Genomic DNA, 22807 nt, shown 5'->3' with positions numbered 1-22807 from the left:
GTGCAAGTGGAGGAGTGGGGAATCAAACCCGGTTATCCCAGATAAGAGTCCACATGCTTAACTGCCACACCAAAATAAAGTGCACAATTGTATCATCCTGAAACCATCCCCTCCTCACCCCCCACCTCCGGTCCATGGAAAAATTGTCTTCCTCAAAACCAGTCCCTGGTGCCAAAAGGGTTGGGGACCACTGATCTAAATTGTATCCACAACTTATTTCCAAAGGTGCTCGTTCAGAACATTTGCAGGCAAGTAGCAAAATCATCCCACGTCCAGAAGGGCTCTGAAAGCATCTGGTCTACGATGACCTGTTCACACTCGTGGGTTGCCGCTTGAGACTCCTTTTGTCAAGTGACAGATGTGCACGTGTGAATTGGCTATGTGCACCGGGCTTACACATGATCCAATTTTGGGGGAAATCCCAAACCCTGCCCACTCAGCATTCAAGGCCACTGTTTACAGCTGGAACCACTCCAGAGCTCTCAACGATAATTCATGGCAATTATTTAGCAGGGGAAGTGTGATTTATATTACTGCCTGGCTGCTGCCGCAACAAGAGAGACAACCTTTACCTTCTCTACAAAAGCATGAGCCGTCCAATGGGGAGCAAGCCCCGTCGTTCTTGCAGCTACAAATCGACGAGCAGCTGATTCCGTAGGTCCCGGGCCCACAAGTGATGGAACAGTCTTCTCCCTGCATACAGAACAGAAACCAAGCTGAAATGGCAAGTCTGGGAAACAGGGTCGCTGCAGAACAGGAAAGGATCCCAGCGCCTGTCTTTGCTTCATACATGAGAAATACAGCTGTGTTGGCACCTAAAATCCCATGCTAAAGAATCCCATACTAAAGAAAGGGGGAAAGGTAGTTGTACAAAGCTATTATTTATTCAAACTATTCATTAACCTCTTTTTTTTTTTCACCAGATGCTCGAGGCAACGCGCGGCAACGCTAGATTTTCCGATGAACCACCATAAAAATCAATTAAAGTTACATTTAAACCGAAGAGGAATAATAAAGGAGGTTACAATTACAGTGGAATTGGATCCACAATGGATCCAGGGATGCCGCTGAAACACGTCTCCTCCCAACAGCTAGCAAAAGCAAACGCGAGGCCGGATGGAAACCACATCGTGTTTGTTACCCGTCCCGTCAATGCTCAGCAGGACCGGACAAGGAAGGCGAGAGAGAGGAGACGACAACACGGGATTGCTCTTTTTGGCCTCAGCCCTGCGTCGTCTCATGTTTACAGGCAAACAACAGAAGTCCAGAATGGAAATGCTTTCATAATAGCGAAGAGAGTCCAATGGAATTCAGGAGCAGGAGAGGTCTTTCCAGAATGAGTGTTCCACAGTGTGGGGGCCACTACCGAGCAGGAGGCCACCGAGAAATACCAGGGCTGCTCTGCAGAGGCAGGCGACGACAAACCGCTTCTGTCCATCTCTTGTCTCGAAACCCTCGTGGGGTCGCTGGTACGAACTAGAGGCTAAAAATCTGTGAGTCAGCTCACGCTAACTCAGCTTAGAGGGACCACCGGCTGCAGCTCGATGACACTTTCCGCATCCAGGGCTCCATGGATGTGGGGAGAGGCAATGAACATGGGCTTCTAATCAGGGCTTTTTTTGGTAGCAGGAACTCCTTTGCATATTAGGCCACACCCCTCTGATGCAGCCAATCCTCCAAGAGCTTACAGGGCTCTTCTTACAGGGCCTGCTGTAAGCTGCAGGAGGATTGGCTACATCAGGGGTGTGTGGCCCAGGGACGGAATTCTAGCAAGAGCTCCTTTGCATATTAGGCCACACACCCCTGATGTAGCCAATCCTCCAAGGGCTTACAGGGCTCTTCTTACAGGGCCTGCTGTAAGCTGCAGGAGGATTGGCTACATCAGGGGTGTGCGGCCCAGGGACGGAATTCTAGCAAGAGTTCCTTTGCACATTAGGTCACACACCCCTGATGTAGCCAATACTCCAAGAGCTTACAGGGCTCTTCTTACAGGGCCTGCTGTAAGCTGCAGGAGGATTGGCTACATCAGGGGTGTGCGGCCCAGGGACGGAATTCTAGCAAGAGCTCCTTTGCATATTAGGCCACACACCCCTGATGTAGCCAATCCTTCAAGAGCTTACAGGGCTCTTCTTACAGCGCCCACTGTAAGCTCCAGGAGGATTGGCTACATCAGGGGTGTGTGGCCTAATATGCAAAGGAGTTCCTGCTGCAACAAAAGCCCTGGGGCCTCTTTAATTGTAAAAGGTGCTTCTCTATTATCCCTCACACGTTCATAGTATCTGGGCCACCCTGAATGCCAGAAACAAAAACTGGGTTTCTTAACGTCCAGAGGAAGGAGCATAAAGCAATAGCCAATGACTGTCCATCTCCAGCTCTCATGATGCCCTTTGGAGCTCTTTCCACGGTTCTCCGAAATGATGGTGTGACCCTGCAGGCTTTGGAGGGGTGTGAAAGGCGAGCTGGGACAAATGCTTGGCAGCCGCTCAGCAGGAGGTGGGAAAGGTAGAACAGCAAATCGCTGGGAACAGCTGTTTGCTAGTTAAGGCAAACATCGTAGACAAAATGCTAATTACAAAAGAAGACCGAGGGTTTCGTGTCCAGCAAAAAAAATCAGCCTTAACTGAGCTGAATGAATAAGTATCTTTTATACCATCCATCCAGCGAAGCTCTAAAAGAAGTGAAATCCCAGAGAATGATGATGAGCATACATCACAATCAAAGGTAAAGGTAATCCCCTAGACTCATAGGATCATAGAGTTGGAAGGGACCTCCACGGTCATCTAGTCCAACATCCTGCACAATGCAGGAAACTCACAAATACCTCCCCCTAAATTCACAGGATTTTCATTGCTGTCAGATAGCCATCTAGTTTCTGTTTAAACGCCTCCAAGGAAGGAGAGCCCACCACCTCCTGAGGAAGCCTGTTCCACTGAGAAATCGCTCTAATGGTCAGGAAGTTCTTCCTAATGTTGAGCCAGAAACTCTTTTAATTTAATTTCAACCCTTTGTTTTTGGTCCTACCTTCGGGGGCCACAGAAAACAATTCCACACCATCCTCAGTCTATATGACATCACTGCAAGGATTTGAAGATGGTGATCCTATCACCTCTCAGCCGCCTCCTCTCCAGGCTAAACATGCCCAGCTCTTTCAACCTTTCCTCCTAGGACTTGGTCTCCAGACCCCTCACCATCTTCGTTGTCCTCCTCTGGACCCCTTCCAGCTTGTCTATATCCTTCTTAAAACGTGGTGCCCAAAACTGATCCCAACAAACAGAACTGAACCCTGTGGAAGCACCAGACATTTCCAACTCTAGGGTGATGTTGCTTTCACAATGTTTTTCATAGCAGACTTTTTACGGGGTGGTTTGCCACTTTGCAAATGAGCAGAAGAAGGGAAAGAGTTCATCTCTGCCCCAAGAAGATTACAGTCTAAAGTCCAAATTTATTTATTTATTTATTTATTCATTCATGTTATTTCTATCCCACCTCTCACCCCAATGGGGACCTAGGGTGGCTTGCATCCCTCTCCATTGTATTGCCACAACAACCCTATGAGGTAGGTTAGGCTGAGAGTGTGTGACTGGCCCGAGGTCACCCAGCAAGCTTTAATGCTGGCTACCATGCAGTGTGCATATGTATGAGAGGAAGAGAGAGGGACGATGCGGGGGGGGGGGGGTGAATGGGAGTGGTAATCTAAGGACATGAATCAAACAGGGAAGTCTGGATATTTACTTAAGAATTTAAGAGAATCCATGCTGGAATAGTCCAATGGCCCATCCAGTCCAACACTCTGTGACACACAGTGGTCAAAAACCAGGTGCCATCAGGAGGTCCATCAGTGGGGCCAGGACACCAAAAGCCCTCCCACTGTGCCCCCCCAAGCACCAAGAATACAGAACATCACTACCTCTGACAGAGAACATAAGAACATAACAACGTAAGAGCATAAGAACATACGAGAAGCCATGTTGGATCAGACCAGTGGCCCATCCAGTCCAACACTCTGTGTCACACAGTGGCCAAAAAACCCAGGTGCCATCAGGAGGTCCACTAGTAGGGCCAAGACACTAGAAGCCCTCCCACCGTGCCCCCCCCCCAGCACCAAGAATACAGAGCATCACTTGCCCCAGACATAAGAGAAGCCATGTTGGATCAGGCCAATGGCCCATCCAGTCCAACACTCTGTGTCACATAAGAACATAAGAGAAGCCCTGTTGCATCAGGCCAATGGCCCCTCCAGTCCAACAGTCTGTCACACAGTGGTCAAAAACCAGGTGCCATCAGGAGATCCATCAGTGGGGCCAGGACATCAGAAGCCCTCCCACTGTGCCCCCCAAGCACCAAGAATACAGAGCATCGCTACCTCTGACAGAGAACATAAGAACATAACAACGTATGAGCATAAGAACATACGAGAAGCCATGTTGGATCAGACCAATGCCCCATCCAGTCCAACACTGTGTGTCACACAGTGGCCAAAAAACCCAGGTGCCATCAGGAGGTCCACTAGAAGGGCCAAGACACTAGAAGCCCTCCCACCGTGCCCCCCAGCACCAAGAATACAGAGCATCACTTGCCCCCCCAGCACCAAGAATACAGAGCATCACAGAGAGAGAGTTCCAACAATAAACTGTGGCTAATAGCCACTGATGGACCTCTGTTCCAGATGTTTACAGAGAGTTTCCTCTATACGCTGGGGCTAATACCCACAGATGGACCTCTGCTCCAGATGTCTAGTCTATCACCTCTTGAAGCTGCCTATGCTTATAACCAGCATTGCTTACTGATAGATAGATAGATAGATAATTTTATTTATATCCCGCCCTCCCCGCCGGAGCAGGCTCAGGGCGGCTAACAACATCATTCAATTTCCCTTATACAAAAGACAAGGTTACATTAACATTAAACATTAAAAATTCTGATAACTGCTTATTGGAAAAAGAATTCAGTGCTCCCCTTGTGTGTTCACAGGTGGAGCATTTTAGCTTCACAGGATGCCAATTGGAAGAATGTATGTCAAAACCATGGCTGGAGAAATGAAGTTAAGAACATTCCGCCTTGATGAAGCCAGTGCTCAGGCGCATTACTGGAACTGGCGGATGGCAGATTGAAGGCAAATGAAAGTTAAATGCATCCACCCCCGAGCCACAATGAACCTGAGGCTTGGCAAAGGATGTGTGGTGTGTGTGTGTGTGTGGGGGGGCAACCCAAAGTTTCCCCCACCTCCCTTGGAGCTTCCATGTTTTAGCAGAGTAGTTTGGGTGTTTGCAGTGCTAAACCTCAGAGAAGAAAGGCGCTCAGAGTTCTGTCTCTTTTTCTCCTGGGAAAATCATGTTTCCATCATAAGAACAGAAGAGAAGCCATGTTGGATCAGGCCAATGGCCCATCCAGTCCAACACTCTGTGTCACACAGTGGCCAAAAAAAAATTATACACACACACACTGTGGCTAATAGCCACTGATGGACCTCTGCTCCATATTTTTATCTAACCTCCTCTTGAAGGTGGCTATGCTTGTGGCCGCCACCACCTCCTGTGGCAGTGAATTCCACATGTTAATCACCCTTTGGGTGAAGAAGTACTTCCTTTTATCCGTTTTAACCTGTCTGCTCAGCAATTTCATCGAATGCCCACGAGTTCTTGTATTGTGAGAAAGGGAGAAAAGTACTTCTTTCTCTACTTTCTCCATCCCATGCATTATCTTGTAAACCGCTATCATGTCACCCCGCAGTCGACGTTTCTCCAAGCTAAAGAGCCCCAAGCGTTTCAACCTTTCTTCATAGGGAAAGTGTTCCAGCCCTTTAATCATTCTAGTTGCCCTTTTCCCATCCATGACTCTCTGCACGTCCCCAGAGGGGTCTCCCACACAGTTGGAGAAGCCCTGCAGTAGCGCTTCTGTTTTTTTGGGGAGATGATTGACTAGAGCGGTGGGCAAAAAGTGGAATTTTACATTTAAGCAGGCCTCGTTCAGTGGGAGCTCCCAGGAGCACAGCTCCTGAACCTTTCGGAGAGTTCCACCTCCTCCTGAGAGTTCCACCTCCTTGTCCATTGAATAGCAGGTGCAGCTGCATAACAATCCTTGGATGAGCTCCGCCACCTATTTTTCTACAAAACGACCCTTGCATTTAAGGTAGATAGAGCTGCAGGCTTGGGGGCAGACACTGTAGCACCACCAATGGGTAGGGTTCTCATATTTTGAAAAGCAAACAAGAGGACAGCTTTCCTCACTGCCTATTTCAAACAACTGATCACTATGACAAATCTTATTTTAAATACCCCTCCTATTGAAGCTGTGATAACTGCTACCGGGGGTCATTTTGTAGAAAAATAGATGGTGGAGCTCATTAGCATAACTCATTAGCATATACTGCCCCCACCAGCAAAAAGCAACCCATGCAAGAAAGGAGAGCCCTGGGCAAGTGAGGCCTGCTTGGGCTGGCTAGAGATCCAGCCCACCCAAGCAGGCCTCGCTCACCTGGGGCTTTCCAGGGCCACCCCACCCCCTCAGTCAAAAGGCCAGCAAGTCACCTGCCGCCCAAAATCACATCAGAAGTGGAGAAAGGGTGGCGTGGGCTTCTCCAGGGGTTCAGTTTGGTGAAGTGGTTAACTGTGCGGATTCTTATCTGGGAGAACCGGGTTTGATTCCCCACTCCTCCACTTGCACCTGCTGGAATGGCCTTGGGTCAGCCATAGCTCTGGCAGAGGTTGTCCTTGAAAGGGCAGCTGCTGTGAGAGCCCTCTCCAGCCCCACCCACCTCACAGGGTGTCTGTTGTGGGGGAGGAAGGTAAAGGAGATTGTGAGCCACTCTGAGACTCTTCAGAGTGGAGGGCAGGATATAAATCCAATATCATCATCTTCTTCTTCTTCTTCATGAGGGCTGCTGGGGGTGGGGCAAAGCCCCTGGTGGCTGGCTGGCTGCCTGCTCTCCTAATCCAAGGATTGTTATGCAGCTGCACCTTCTATTCAATGGACATGCGGAGGAGGAGGGGGAGAACCCTCGGAAAGGTTCAGGAGCTGTTCTCCTGTGAGCTCCTGCTGAATTCAAGGCCTGACTACTACTAATTAGGAATATCCCTAACCATCCAGTTTGGTGTAGTGGTTAGGAGTGAGGACTGGGTTTGATCCCCATCTCCTCCTCCACATGCAGCTGCTGGGTGACCTCGGACCAGCCACAGTTCTCTCAGAGCTGTTCTGCGGAGAACAGTTCTCTCAGAGCTCTCTCAGCCCCATCTTCCTCACAGGGTGCCTGCTGTGGGGAGTGGAAGAGAAGGAGATTGTAGGCCGCTCTGAGACTCTGGGTGAAGGGCCTTATACCCTGGCTGAAGTCCCGTCCCTGGAACCCTGACTTCCCCAAGCTCCACACTTCAAGAAGTTCACAACTCATTGTTGGCAACACAGGCTGGTGAGCGCAATCACAAAACGGCTGCCACAGGAGGTGAAGCCACACACACACACACAAAGCCCAAGCGCAAGGAAGAAGAGGAGTGATTCGAACTATTTACTGGGAAAGAGGAGTGAGAGACAGACTAAAACCAACAGTGCGGTGGCAGCTGCTGCTGAAATGTTATTTCGATCGGCACAGCCAATGTGATCTTCAAAGGCCAATCAGAAACCATGGTGGGCACCTGGACCCACCCACTTTCTGAAGACACTCGGACAGTGCCAGGTAAGGGAGTCAGTGGGCACTGCGGTGCCCCAGACACCACCCTGGGGACCCCTGTGATAGGCCACTGTAGGTCTGATTGTACAGATTAAAATAATATTGCTTCAACGGCATCTGCCGCTGCAGTCTTGGCTTATTTTGTCTCTCACGCTTCTTCCGCAGTATACTGATTAAATTTCCCTTGAACTTGGACGTCTTTCTCTCTGTGTGTGTACGGCTTATCCTCCCACGGCAGCCATTTTGTCGTTGCATTCATTGCAGAATTCCAAAGGTAAGATAAAGGTAAAGGTAGCCCCCTGTGCAAGCACCAGTCGTTTCCGACTCTGGGGTGACGTTGCTTTCACAATGTTTTCACGGCAGCCTTTTTGGGGGTGGTTTGCTATTGCCTTCCCCGGTCATCTACACTTTCCCCCCAGCAAGCCGGGGACTCCTTTTACTGACCTCGGAAGGACGGAAGGCTGAGACAACCCGGAGCCGGCTACCTGAACCCAGCTTCTGTTGGGATCAAACTCAGGTTGCGACTTGCGAGCAGAGAGTTTGACTGCAATACTGCAGCTTTGCCGCTCTGCGCCCTGCGGCTCTTTCCAAAGGTGACCAGTCTCAAAAAGGTCGGGGAACCCCCCACCCCCGATCTAACCAGTATACTACACTGCCCACTATGCAGTATGGTCTCTTTCCTGTTTGCCCTGCCATTGCTTCATAACAAAGTTTGAGTCCAGTGGCATCTTTAAGACCGACCAAGTTTAATTCTGGGTAGAAACTTTCATGTGTAAGCACACTGTTTCGTTTAGATTCAGGTGGGGTAGCCGTGTCGGTCTGAAACGGCAGGACAAAATTTGAGTCCAAATTTAAGACCAACCAAGTTTAATTCCGGGTATCAGCTTCTGTAGCCCCTCAAGTAGCCCCCCCGACAAACAGATTTCACTCCGTTCCGTAGCAGGAAAAAAAAATTCAACCACTCAACTGTGCGGGCTGCGAGAGATTATTAAATACCCAATGCAAAAATCATTAACACTTTAACCTCAATTTGGGCAGCAAGACTTATGAAATTAAATGCACTTGGATGCCTTTATGCAAATAACACTCCCCCCCCCACGCACACTTCCTTCCCACCTTCGATGATAACAATTATACACCATCCTCCCTTTCGATTGCTGATGAGCTATCTGTTCCCTCCAAATGCGGGAATCAAGTGTAACAGCATCTTTTCTCTCGCAATATGGTATGTTAGATATTTACCCCATTTAATCAAGGGAATCAACAGCTGGACTCCATATGGTCGTAGCATTCGCCCCCCCCCTCCTTCTACCCCGGCCCCTATCAGAGTTGTGCAATTTCAGTGAAAAGGATGAGTTTTGGGACAAAATAAAAAAAGAGAAGCAAAAGCTAGTTCAATTAAAAAAACGTATAACCCCGAAGGTAGGGAGGAAAAAATGTTAACTGCTGTATTAAGGAATCACGCCGCAAAGAGCATGATATTTTATATCTCTCTGTTCCACAGCCGAGGATTTCATGGGAAGATTCAAAAGGGCTTAATTGTTTGCTGTGGGATTTCAGCTGACGGCGGGGAGGGGGACGGAGCAGGAGGGGCCGGTTGGTCTCCGTTTCTCAGCCTCTCTCGCACATTCACCTCTCAGAAATCTGGGATTAAAAATGGGACAGAGGTGCCCTTTCCCTTGCTATGCGAGCGCATGCCCAGAAGCTAGTGCAAATTCCTTTTCGACAGGCTCTTCTTTTCTTTTCACTTCTGGCGGAAGGACGGGAAGAACTCACCTTTGACTCACAAGGTCTGATTGCAGACGCTGGCTTTAAAGGAGCAGACAGACGGAAGACAGCTCACAGGGCAAAGTTTATTGGAGGACATGAATGGAACCTCCAAGCCCAGGAGCACTATATCCCTGGATTCCAGGAAATAGGCAGCATCCAAGGGGAAGGAGGGCCATTGCCTTTCTGTCCTCCTTGGGGGGGCATAAAGGTCCAACCAGATGAGGCGCTAGATCAAGACGGGTTGCCATGTTAGTCTGTAGCAACAGAAAATAGTCCAGTAATACCCTAAAGTAGGGCATTTTTAGTAGAAAAAGCCCAGCAGGAACTCATTTGCATATTAGGCCACATCCCTGGATGTAACCATTGTTTTGCACAGGGCTTTTTTGTGTAGAAAAAGCCCAGCAGGAATCATTTGCATATCAGGGCACGCCCCCTGACGCCAAGCCAGCTGGAACTGCATTCCGCTGCGTTCTTGCTTGAAAAAAAGCCCTGCCCAAAAGACTAATAAAATTTGTGGCAGGGTATGCTGTAAGGCAGGCTAAATCGAGAGACATGACCGGACCAAAATCAACTGGCAAGCATTCATGGCAGAATGAGATTTTGAATTTGGTTCTCCTGGATCCTACTCTGACACTTCAACCCAGGGGTGTCAAACTTGAGGCCTGAGTGCTGAATCAGGCCCCCGGAGGTCTCCTATCAGGCCCGCAAGCAACTCACTGTCATCTGCTTCCTTCTCTCTCTCTCTCGCTTCCTTCTGCATCACAGCTTGCTTTGCCAGGCTTGCTCAATCGCACAGGAACTACAGAGCCAAGCCTCTATTTTCTCTATTGGCTGACCAGCACGTGAAAGCAACTTATGTACAAAAGCGCACAATGCCCACTCATTTCATGTTTCCCCCTGGGTCTTAGTCTCAAAGCATTGACCAAGAGATTTCTGTAATGAATATCAGTGAAAAGCAGGTTTGCAACTTACAGACACACACACCTGAACAGCATACTCAGGATTGCTACGGCACAGACATTGTCACCAGATTTTGATGCAATAATTCAGAGCAAGGGGTGTCAGTTATCAGAGACTGTTAAATAAACAAAATATTGCAAGAGTGCTAATCTTTTAAGCATATTTTAAGTTTTGAAAAAAACCTTTGTGTTTTCTGTGTCCTCTATAAAGTTTATATCTTTGTTACCCAGCATTACATTTTATGACACACATGGCCTGGCCCGACAAGATCCGACCCTCATAACAAATGAGTTTGACACCCCTGCTCGAACCATGACACCCCTCTGTGTCTGAGGTGATGGTGCAATCCACCACTGCAAAGACTTCTCATGAAGCCCCGTGAAGCATGTTAAAGCAGGCGTCTTGTGTGGGCCTCTTTACTTTGCAATTCCTCTCCTCCCATCTGCTATAGATGAGATATTAAACTTTGATGAGTCTTGGATCATGTACCGAATTCTGCTTTTCATTCGAGGAAATGAGGGGGGGGGGAGCATGCGTGTGTGTGTTGAAGGATAAATTTTTGATGGGCGCTGCAATGCAAACAGAGTTTGTATCGAGTTGAACATCTCAAATGTGTATGACGGCTTGCTGGCTCAACAAAGGGACCAAAGGGCAGTTTATACAATTGGCACGATCCAACCGGGAAGTCTTCCCTGGCCTGGACCTGTTTACAGCTGGAAGTACAAGGCTGCATGGCTAAAAGCTGGGCACAGGTTCAAATGAGATGCCATAGGAGTGCAAAAGTCCCCCCGAAAGAATGGCAACACCTCCATCAGACTCCCGTTCTGATCAGGCCTAAACCTCTGCTCACGAGGGGGTGCTCGGAGATACCTGGTTCAGCCCCACAGCTGGGGGGGGGGGCACCACCTACTGACAGAATCTAAGACTGCTGATTCTGGTTTGGGAAAGTCCTGGAGATTGGCAAGCCTAGCTGTTTTCTCCTCCCTGCCTGCAAGAAAGGCATAAAAACTGCCAACTTAAAAAAAAAAAAAGACTGCAGGTTTATACCCCGCCCTTCTCTCTGAATCAGAGTCTCAGAGCAGCTTACAATCTCCTTTATCTCCTTCCCCCACAACAGACACCCTGTGAGGTGGGTGGGGCTGAGAGAGCTCTCCCAGAAGCTGCCCTTTCAAGGACAACTCCTGCGATAGCTATGGCTAACCCAAGGCCATTCCAGCAGCTTCTTATCAGTGAGTAGCTAACCCTTGACAATTCAGGGGGCAAGGCATTCATAGACAACTCTGTTCAGGAAGAGTGTCTGTTTACTGAGAGCCAGTCTGGTGCAGTGGTTAAGTGTGCAGACTTTTATCTGGGAGAACCGGGTTTGATTCCCCACTCCTCCACTTGCAGCTGCAGGAATCAGCTGTAACGAATCAGATCATTGGCCCATCAAGGCCAGTATTGTCTACCCTGACTGGTGGTTGCCCTCCAGCAGTGGCGGATTGGCCAGGGTGTCGGCTTGCCCGATGGCAAGTGGGCCCCTGAGGAAGTGGCCCCTTTAAACATTAGACAATATGTTAAAAATGTTAATGCCCTTTTAGTAGCTTGAAAATATAATAGAGGTTCCAATATTATTACCATAATGCAACTAAAGTTTACATTGTATTCAGGGTTGCCAGCCTCCAGGTGGGGCCTGGGGATCTCCCGCTTCTACAACTGATCTCCAGCTGGCAGAGCTCAGCTCCCCTGGAGAAAAGGGCTGCTTTGGAGGGGGCACTTTAGGGCATTGGACCCTGCAAAGACCCCTCCCTTCCCCAAGACCCGCCCTCTCCTGGATCCACCCCCAAAGCCTCCAGGTATTTTCCAGCCCAAACCTGGCAACCCTAGAACTCCAGCTGGCAGAGGTCAGCTCCCCTGGAGAAAATGCTGTCTGGTATTTACGTTTAATATCTACTGCATACTGCCAGTAAAATGTACAATATATGTGCACTATAATTACTAAATATATATATACATTTATTTCACGGAAGTTTTAATTGTACCTTTTTTCCACTTATGCATTTTTTGAAAATTTTATTTATTTCTTATAAAAATCAAATGATAGCCTTATTGTGGGTGGGCCCCCCTTGTCTCCTGGCAACCAATATTTTTAGATCCAGTCCACCACTGCTCTCCAGGGTCTCAAGCTGAGGTCTCTCCCATCCCCTGCTGCCTTGGCCTTTGAACTGGGAATGCTGCAGGGGATTGAACCTGGGACCTTCTGCATGCCAAGCGGAGGCTCTGCCGCAGAGCCCCAGAGAAGCAGAAGGGGCGCACGAAGCGTTCTGTCCCTCAGAGCGGATGACGGCGCTCGGGTGCCGCTGAAGCCAAAAAGCAGATAAGCCGATTTTGAGATAAGCCGATTTTGCTTAATAAAAAACACACACACCTGTATGCTGCCGCAAAGAATATGCCGAAGTCCGACGTAACACAGCCGCTGCTCTGTGCGGACCCAAGATCTGCATATTTGTTAAGTAAAGGGGAACATTTACATGCCTACTCCCGACAGCCAGTCTCCCCGCAAGGTAAACATATGGCCCTGATTTCCCTGATCTGCTAAGAACAGGCCAATTTCCCTAATTGGGTTCCAGTGGAAATTAGAGGAGGGGGGGTGGTGGTTTCTTGGGCACGTTCACAGCAATCTGGAAACTGAAAAACAATCACCAGTGCAGTTTTCTCTCCCCCCCCCACCTCAATCCCCAAATGAAGCACGACCTTACAAGCACAACTGCTTTAGACTCTGGCAGAACAACGGCCCTCTTTTTCTTCTGCTGGGGCGGCTCCTAATTGTTCCCCGCAGAGGCATCCGAAAATTGCATGGGAACTGCAGGAGGTCCTATGATCAGGGGTCCTTTTGTAGAAAACTAGGGGGTGCAGCTCATTAGCATAACTCATTAGCATACGCCCCCTCCCAGCCAAAAGCAACCGGATGCAAGAAAGGTGAGCCCCGGGTGAGCGAGGTCTGCTTGAGCTGGCTAGAGATCCAGCCAGCCCAAGCAGGCCTTGCTCACTTGGGGCTCTCCTTGGTCGCCGCCCCCCCACTGTCAAAAGGCCAGTAAGCCATTCGCTGCCCAAAATCACATCAGAAGTGGAGACAGGGTGGTGCAGGCTTCTCCAGGGGTTAATGAGGGCTGCTGGGGGCGCGGCAAAGCCCCTGGTGGCTGGCTGGCTGGCTGGCTGCTCTCCTGATCCAGGGATTGTTATGCAGCTGCACCTATTATTCAACGGACAAGGTAGGTGTGGAGAAGGAGGGGAAACCCTCAGAAGGGTTCAGGAGCTGCACTCCTGTGAACTCCTGCTGAATTCAAGGCCTGCCTAAGATCCCCGCACGTGTGCCCTCAAACTCCATTGGGTACAGCGGTGCAAATGTGGAGATGGAAGAGGGCACATGGGGAGAATGGGAAAGCTAGAGGAGGAACTGTGCTTCGGCTTGAGTTTCCCCTAGAAATGCCCCCCACCCGAGCTGTCCTTGCCCAACTGGGATCGCTTCTGGCCTTGAAGCACATTGAGAAATACTGTTCTTAGCAGGAAGGAGGCTGTGGCTGAGTGGTAGAGCATGTGCTCTGCATGCAGAAGGTCCCAGGTTTGATCCCTGTCATCTCCAGTTAAACGGACCAGGTGGTAGGTGATGGGAAAGACCTCTTGAGAGCCAGTTTGCTGTAGTGTTGAAGTGCGCTGACTCTTATCTGGGAGAACTGGGTTTGATTCCCCACTCCTCCACTTGCAGCTGCTGGAATTGGCCTTGAAAGCCTCTTGCTGGGGTCACCATAAGTCTTGGATGGGAATATGGCCACAACTCCTCCCTATTCATGGGGCGGGTTGGGAAGACACTCAATCCATCTTTCTACTTAACCACATTTCTGTTCCAACTCTTCTGCCATGTAAGATCAGTTTGTTATTTAAGGTCGAAGCAGAAAAACAAACTCATTGTGTTGTTCAAACAGAAAGAGGCGCTTTTGTTTATACCATGAATATTGAGTGGGGGGGGGGGAGACCCTGCCACGGGCCAGGTATAATGAATGGGGGGAGCATCAGCTCTGTTTTGCATGCAAAACTTGGTCCTTGGTGTTTCTGCCAGGGAAAAAGGGCCTAAATTATTGATTGCTGTGTCAAAACCAGGAGCTAAGTTTCACCATTAGTTATTCCCAGGGCTGGTCAGACATCGTTTACTAATTTGGCGTACCATTTATAAAGAATGTTTGTGTGTGTATATGTATGTATGTGTGTGTGTGTGTGTGTGTATGTATGTGTGTGTGTGTATATATATATATATACACACACACACACATAAACACACACACAAACACACACATATATATATATACTGTGGCTAATAGCCACTGATGGACCTCTGCTCCATATTTTTATCCAATCCCCTCTTAAAGCTAGCTATGCTTGTAGCCGCCACCACCTCCTCTGGCAGTGAATTCCACATGTTAATCACTCTTTGGGTGAAGAAATACTTCCTTTTATCCATTTTAACCCGACTGCTCAGCAATTTCATTGAATACCCACAAGTTCTTGTATTGTGAGAAAGGGAGAAAAGTACTTCTTTCTCTACTTTCTCCATCCCATGCATAATCTTGTAAACCTCTATCATGTTACCCCGCAGTCGCAGTCGATGTTTCTCCAACCTAAAGAGCCCCAAGCATTTTAACCTTTCTTCATAGGGAAAGTGTTCCAAACCTTTAATCATTCTAGTTGCCCTTTTCAGCACGTTTTCCAATGCTATAATATCCTTTTTGAGGTGCGATGACCAGAATTGTACACAGTATTCCAAATGAGACTGCACCATTGATTTATACAGGGGCATTATGATACTGGCTGATTTGTTTTCAATTCCCTTCCTAATAATTCCCAGCATGGTGCTGGCCTTTTTTATTGCAATCGCACACTGTCTTGACATTTTCAGTGAGTCATCTACCATGACCCCAAGATCTCTCTCTTGGTCAGTCTCTGCCAGTTCACAACCCATCAACTTGCATTTGTAGCTGGGATTCTTGGCCCCAATGTGCATTACTTTGCACTTGGCCACACTGAACCTCATCTGCCACGTTGACGCCCACTCACCCAGTCTCAACAGATCCCTTTGGAGTGCCTCACAATCCTCTCTGGTTCTCACCACCCTGAACAATTTAGTGTCATCTGCAAACTTGGCAACTTCACTGCTTACTCCCAACTCCAGATCATTAATGAACAAGTTAAAGAGCATGGGACCTAGTACTGAGCCCTGCGGCACCCCACTGCTTACCGCCCTCCACTGTGAAGACTGCCAATTTATACTTACTCTCTGCTTCCTATTAATTAGCCAGTTTTTGATCCACAAGAGGACCTGTCCTTTTACTCCAAGACTCTCGAGCTTACTAAGGAGCCTTTGATGAGGAACTTTATCAAAAGCTTTCTGGAAGTCAAGGTAAACAACATCTATTGGGTCCCCTTTGTCCACATGTTTGTTCACCCCCTCAAAGAACTGTAACAGGTTAGTGAGGCAAGATCTTCCCTTACAGAACGCATGCCAAGTATTCCTCAATAACTTGTGTTCATCAATGTGCCTACTCATTCTGTCCTTGATAATGCTTTCTACCAACTTTCCCGGTATTGAAGTCAGACTGACTGGCCTGTAATTTCCCGGATCTCCTCTGGAACCCTTTTTAAAGATGGGGGTGACATTTGCTACCTTCCAGTCCTCAGGAACGGAGGCAGATTTCAATGAAAGATTACAGATTTTTGTCAGGAGATCCACAAGTTCAACTTGGAGTTCTTTCAGAACTCTTGGATGTATGCCATCCGGACCTGGTGATTTATTAGTTTTTAATTTGTCAATCAGTTGTAGAACCTCCTCTCTTGTCCCCTCAATTTGACTCAGCTCTTTCAACACCCCTTCCAAAATTAGTGGTTCTGGAGCGGGCAAACACTTCTCGTCTTCCACAGTGAAGATGGAGGCAAAAAATGCATTCAGCTTCTCAGCCATTTCTCCATTCTCCTTCAGTAATCCTTTTACCCCTTGGTCATACAAGGGCCCTACTGCCTCCCTGGCTGGTTTCCCGCTTCTAATATATTTGAAGAATTTTTTATTGTTGGTCTTTATATTTTTTGCAATATGCTTCTCATAGTCCCTTTTTGCCTGCCTGATCACAGTCTTGCATTTGATTTGCCACACCCTGTGTTCCCTTTTATTAATCTCACTTGGACTAGCTTTCCACGGCTTAAAGGAGTCTTTCTTACCTTTTACAGCTTCCATTACTTTGTTTGTTAACCATGCAGCCCTTCTCTTATACCTGTTTGTGCCTTTCCTAACTTGTGGTACTTTATCTGAGCTTCTAGGACTGTAGTTTTAAATAGCCTCCAAGCTTCCCCAAGGGTTTTGACTGTATTTACCTTTCTTTTCAGTTTCCTCTTCACATGCCTCCTCATCTCAGAGAATTTACCCCTTTTAAAGTTAAACGTGGTTGTGCTGGTCTTTTGGGGTAACTCCCTGTTTATACAAATGGTGAAATCAATAATGTTATGGTCACTGCTCCCAAGCGGTGCGATCACTTTTACATCTCTCACCAAGTCTTGGGCATTACTTAGGATCAAATCCAGGATCGCTCCACCCCTGGTAGGTTCTGTGACCATCTGCTCCATAGCAGTCATTGAGAGCATCTAAAAACTCAATCTCTTTCTCTCGACCTGAACACATATTAACCCAATCAATCTGCGGATAGTTAAAATCACCTATGATGACACAGTTTTTACGTTTAGCCGCTATCTTTAATCCTTCCATCATATTATAATCGTCCCCTATCTTTTGATTTGGTTGGCGATAACAAACTCCCATAGTTAAATTTCCTTTTGGGTCCTCTATTTCGACCCAAAGCATTTCTAGAAGGGAATCTAATTCTCTGACCTCAGTCTTACTGGACCGTATGCCCTCTCTGACATACAGAGCCACCCCACCTCCAACCCTTCCCTCCCTATCCTTCCAATATAACCTATATCCAGGAATCACAGTGTCCCACTGATTCTCCGCATTCCACCAGGTTTCTGAAATTCCCACAATTTGTATGTTTCCCCCCAACACTAAACATTCCAGCTCACCAATTTTACTTCGAACGCTTCTAGCATTTGTATACAAACATCTATAATTTCCCAGGCAAGTTAGGCCCGCAACCTTCCTCCTGCTGCCTCGAGACTTTGGCAGACACTCCATACTGTTTGTCACCATCTCAGTGGACAACTCTGATCCATTACTCGGTAGAAAAGTAACAGCTAACCCTTCATCTCTTTGAGATGAGTCCTCCCGAACCAGAGACATTTCATCTCCTGTCGGCTTTCCCCCAAGATTTAGTTTAAAAACTGCTCTGCCACCTTTTTGATTTTAAGCGCCAGCAGCTAGGTTTCATCCTGGGACAAGTGGAGACCGTCTCTTTTGTACAGCTCCTGCTTGTTCCAGAAAGCATCCCAGCGCCTAACAAACTTAAACCCTTCCTCCCTTCACTATCGTCTCATCCACACATTGAGACTTCTAATTTGTGCCTGTCTCTCCAGCCCTGCATGTGGAGCACTACTGAGAAGGCCACCTTGGAGGTCCTGGCCTTAAGTCTCCTGCCTAGCAGTCTAAATTTTTCCTCCAGGACCTCACGACTGCATTTCCCCACATCGTTGGTGCCAACATGCACCACGACCACTGGCTCCTCCCCAGCACTGTCTATCAGCCTATCTACAACACGCATAATGTCCGCTACCTTCACACCAGGCAGGCAAGTCTCCATATGGTCAGTAAGCCGTTTTGCCACCCAGCTGTCTACTTGCCTAAGGATTGAATCACCAACTACCAAGACCCCGACCCCCCCCCCCCCCCGCTCCATGCCCAGGGATGGTTCCTTGGAGTGAAAGGATTCCCGCTCACCAACCGAAGAAGAGGTCCCTTCTGAGGGCGCATTCCCCTTATCCTCAGCACAGTGCCCTGTTCCCTCTCGACCCTCACGCTCCCTGGCAGCAACGGGGCTGCCACGTTCAGAGTGGGGCTCATCTAATACGTCCCCGAGAGTCTTCTCCGTGTGCCTAACTTTCTCTGCTTCTAACTGTCTCTGCTTCTCCAGGTCAGTCACCTCGGCCTCAAGGGTACGAACTCGTTCCCTGAGTACCAGGAGCTCCTTGTATCGAGCACACACCCAAGACTTCTGTCCTGTGGGCAGATAGTCATACATGTGACACTCAGTGCAAAACACTGGAAAGCCCCCACCCCCCTGCTGGCATTCTACCTTCGTGATAGCTTTTTAAAAAATATACAGTCCCCTTTTCTGCCCAGTGGGAAGCCAAACAAGTTTACATCGTTCTCCTGTCCTCCATTTTATCCTTGCAACAACCCTGTGAGGTAGGTTAGGCTGAGAGAGTATGTGACTGGCCCAAGGTCACCCAGTGAACTTCCATGGCACAAGCTGGGATTTGAACCCGAGTTCCCAGACACTAGTCTGACATACTTAATCATGACACCACAGATATTACGCTGCCGCTCTTGACTACTATGCTACACCACACTGGCTCTCACTAAAGGGGAATCATTCGAAATTAAGGTACACATAGTGTTGGAAGGGACCCCAGGGTCATCTAGTCCAACCCCCTGCACAATGCAGGCAACTCACAAAAACCTCTCCCTAAATTCACAGGATCCGCATTGCTGTCAGATGGCCATCTAGCCTCTGTTTAAAAACCTCCAAGGAAGGAGAGCCCACCATCTCCCAAGGAGGAAGCCTGTTCCACTGAGGAATCGCTCTAACAGTCAGGAAGTTCTTCCTAATGTTGAGCTGGAAACTCTTTTGATTTAATTTCAACCCATTGGTTCTGGTCCTGCCTTCTGGGGCCACAGAATACAATTCCACACCATCCTCTAGATGACAGCCCTTCAAGTACTTGAAGATGGTGATCATATCACCTCTCAGCCTCCTCCTCTCCCGGCTAAACATCCCCAGCTCCTTCAACCTTTCCTCATAGGACTTGGTCTCCAGACCCCTCACCATCTTCATCGCCCTCCTCTGGACCCATTTCAGCTTGTCTATATCCTTCTTAAATTGTGGTGCCCAAAACTGAACAGGTGAGGTCTTACCAGAGCAGAGTAAAGCGATAGCATCACTCCACGGGATCTGGACACTAGATTTCTGTTGATACAGCCCAAAACTGCATTTGCCCTTTTATCTGTCACATCACAAGAGTCTTGGACAGGTTTAAATACCAGGTCTTGGATTCAATCAGAAGACTGCGAGAAGAGCCCTGCTGGATCTGGCCAATGCTCTTGTCAAGTCTGCTGTAATGTCTAGGTAGTTTAGTCACAAACTCTGGTTCAGGAAAAGGATCCTGGGTAAGAACCACTCTGTATTCAGATGCTGCTAGCTTAAACTCTCCTTCCCCCTCCTCCCTTCCTTTGTTATGTAGCAATGCTTAGAAATGGGAATATGGGAACAGGATTGTGGTGCCTTCTCAGAGATAGCCGGTGCTAAGGAAGCGCCCAAGGCCAGCCAAAGCTTGAGAACGATAAAGTCATAACAATGTGTGGATGTGCCCTGCATAGAGTGCCCCCCCTAAGGAATTCCTTTGATGTATACCTTAAATGTTTGCTCTTTGTGTATGCTCGCCAGTCTCTCAATCTTCTTCTACAGTCTAGCAATATGTTACAATAAACTAGACACTTTTTATCAAGAAGGTCTCGTTATTGAAACATCAGACTTGACAGCTCTATCTGGTCTAGCGTCCTGCCTTGCACAGTGGCCAACCAGAGTGCCACGGATACTCAACTGCTACGATCCCACACCCCCCCCCCACCCCCAGAAACTGCCACTGCAAGAATGCATCTACACAAAGCCATTCAACTCTACACACCTCTCTATATGAAACGGCCAGGAAAGAATTCTTCACAAGTCTGTTAGCTTATGTGAATGGGCACAAACCATATCCGCTAAAGCAGGGGTTTCAAACATGCAGTCCGGGGGCCGAATCAAGCCCTCGGAGGGCCCCTATCAGGCCCCCAAGCAACTGGTTGTCATCCGCTTCTGTGTCCCTCTCTCTTGCTTCCTTCTGCACCACAGCTTGTTTTGCAAGGCTTGCTCAGTCGCACAGGAGCCACAGAGCAAAGTTTCTATTTTCTCCATTGGCTGAGGCTCCTCCCTTGAGGAGGAAGGGGGGAGGGAGAGGGAGGAATAGCTTGCTTTGCCAGGCTCTCTCAATCGCACAGCAGAGCTACTGAGCCAAGCCTCTCTTCCTTCCATTGGCTGAGGCTCCTCCCCCTCCTGGCCCCCTGGGGAAGGAAGGAAAGAGCCAGAGCTTCCTTTGCCCAGTTCCCTGGATTTCATGGGAGAGATACAAAGAAAGCACCTTTTAAGACCAACAAGTGCTAATGTTTTAAGCATGTTTTATTTTAAGGGGTTTTTTTTTAAAAAAAGCCTTTAATTGTGTTTGTCTCTCTGCTATCTAATCTTAAATAAGTACACACATGGCCCAGCTCAACCTGGCTCGGCCCAAAAAAGTCTCATTTATATCAGATCCGGCCCTCATAACAAATGAGTCCGACGCCCCTGCGCTAAAGATTCCGCAGACAGAAAGCTCAGTTATATTTGCATATATTTCCCTCAAAGGGTCCCAAAGGAATGCAGTTAAACAGAAAGAGAAATAAAATGACAAACTCTATTGTAGAGCTCTTCACACATGTCTAGGTTTCCCCCCACCTCCTCCTCCATGCCCAATTTGGGACCTGAACCGCAAACGGAACCAGCTCCCTTCTCTCGATATGCAAAAAGTCATCTAGCTTTTAAGCAGGTGCTACTGGCAACAAGATATAGAATCCCGAAAAGTTAAAGCAGATGAAGAGGTAGCAATGCTGTCGGCAAAGGCTAGATTGCCCTGTGAAAAGAAGATGAAATAAACTCTGCTCGAAGCCTGAAGTTAAGACACTCTGGTCCCACGATGCAGCCGCGACGGAAATGCAATCCGACACAGCCACATTGCCAATTAGGGGGGGAATGGGAAAGACGCGTTAACCAGAAAGAGAAAGAGAAGCTCCGGAGGCGTCACAAAGCCAAAACCTGGGGACTCCACTTGCAACATTTCAAGAGGGCTGCCATAAATATAGATGCAGAGGAGAATTAGAGGAGAAGCAAAGGAAGGACTACAACAAAGACAGCAGTTGAACCAGTTAACCTCTGGATACTTAAAAACATTCAGGGGGACGGAACAAGTCAAAGAAGAGCAGGAGAATTCAGGAATACTCTATACAGTCTAACCCTGGGGTGTCAAACATGCAGTTCAGGGGCTGAATAAGGCCCCTGGGGGGCTCCCATCAGGCCCCTGAGCAACTGCCTGTCTCCCTATATCAGTTTCCTTCTCCCTATATCTGCTTCCTTCTCCCTATATCTCGCTTCCTTCTGCACAACAGCTTGCTTTGCAAGACTTGCTCGATGGAACAGGAGCTACAGAGCAAAGCTTCTATTTTCTCCATTGGCTGAGGCTCCTCCCTTGGGGAGGAAGGGGGGAGGAACAGCTTGCCTTGCCAGGCTCTCTCAATTGCACAGCAGAGCTACTGAGCCAAGCCTCTCTTCCTTCTATTGGCTGAGGCTCCCCACCCCCCAGTCCCCTGGGGAAGGAAGGAAAAAGCCAGACTTTCCTTTTCCCAGTTCCCTGGCTCCCAGTGTGCAGGGGGTTGGACTAGATGACCCTAGAGGCACCTTCCAATTCTATAATTCTATGAAATACAAAGAAAGCATCTTTAAAAACAATTAGTGCTATCACTTTGAACATATTTTAAGTTTTTTAAAAAATATATATTTGTGTTTGTCTGTGTTCTTTATAAAATTTATATATCTGCTACCTAATCTTAAATAGGTACATACATGGCCTGGCCCAACAAAGTCTCATTTATGTCAGATCCGGCTCTCATAATAAATGAGTTCGACACCCCGGGTCTAACCCACCCTCCTCACCACCAGAAACTGAAGAAACAAAGGAAGTGAAGATGTGTGATGCTTTTTGAAAAATGTCAAGGTTTATCGATACATCTAACTTTGAACATAGACCCCGAATATGAATTTAAAAATCGGCACCATGGGGCCATGTACAGATCGGCAGGGGAGGTTTCTAAAGGTTTGTGGGAAAGTCCAAAAAGTTTAAGAACAAGGATGGAGAGGAAGTTAAAATTCCTCCAAAATGGAACGTGTGAAATCTCACAAAGAACACCGCCAGCACTGCAGAGTGGCCTTCCCCCAGGCAAGCCCAGCCCAGCAGACGGCTGGAGAAAAGCAGCATCCGTGCCTGAGAGACTGAGACAAAATGGTGCGTGAGGATGGGGGAAAGAGCAGAGGAGAGACAACTTGACGAAAGACCGTGGAAAACAGATAATGTGGGAGCCACTCCCCCCTCCACACACCACAG

General features: G+C 48.2%; 1 protein-coding gene across 1 annotated transcript in view; it reads right to left on the bottom strand.

Annotated features, from left to right (window-relative positions):
• MEGF11 (multiple EGF like domains 11) overlaps positions 1-22807 on the bottom strand; it is a 495160-nt gene that overhangs the window by 114602 nt on the left and 357751 nt on the right. Inside the window, 1 exon segment of the mRNA XM_060260232.1 lies at positions 573-693. Within this exon segment, the coding sequence (XP_060116215.1) occupies positions 573-693 (121 nt within the window).

This window comes from Heteronotia binoei, chromosome 19 (genome assembly GCF_032191835.1).
Source record: "Heteronotia binoei isolate CCM8104 ecotype False Entrance Well chromosome 19, APGP_CSIRO_Hbin_v1, whole genome shotgun sequence".
NCBI classification, from domain to species: domain Eukaryota; kingdom Metazoa; phylum Chordata; class Lepidosauria; order Squamata; family Gekkonidae; genus Heteronotia; species Heteronotia binoei.
The sequence above is the reverse complement of the archived record's forward strand: the minus strand, read 5'-3'. Positions and strand labels throughout refer to the sequence as shown.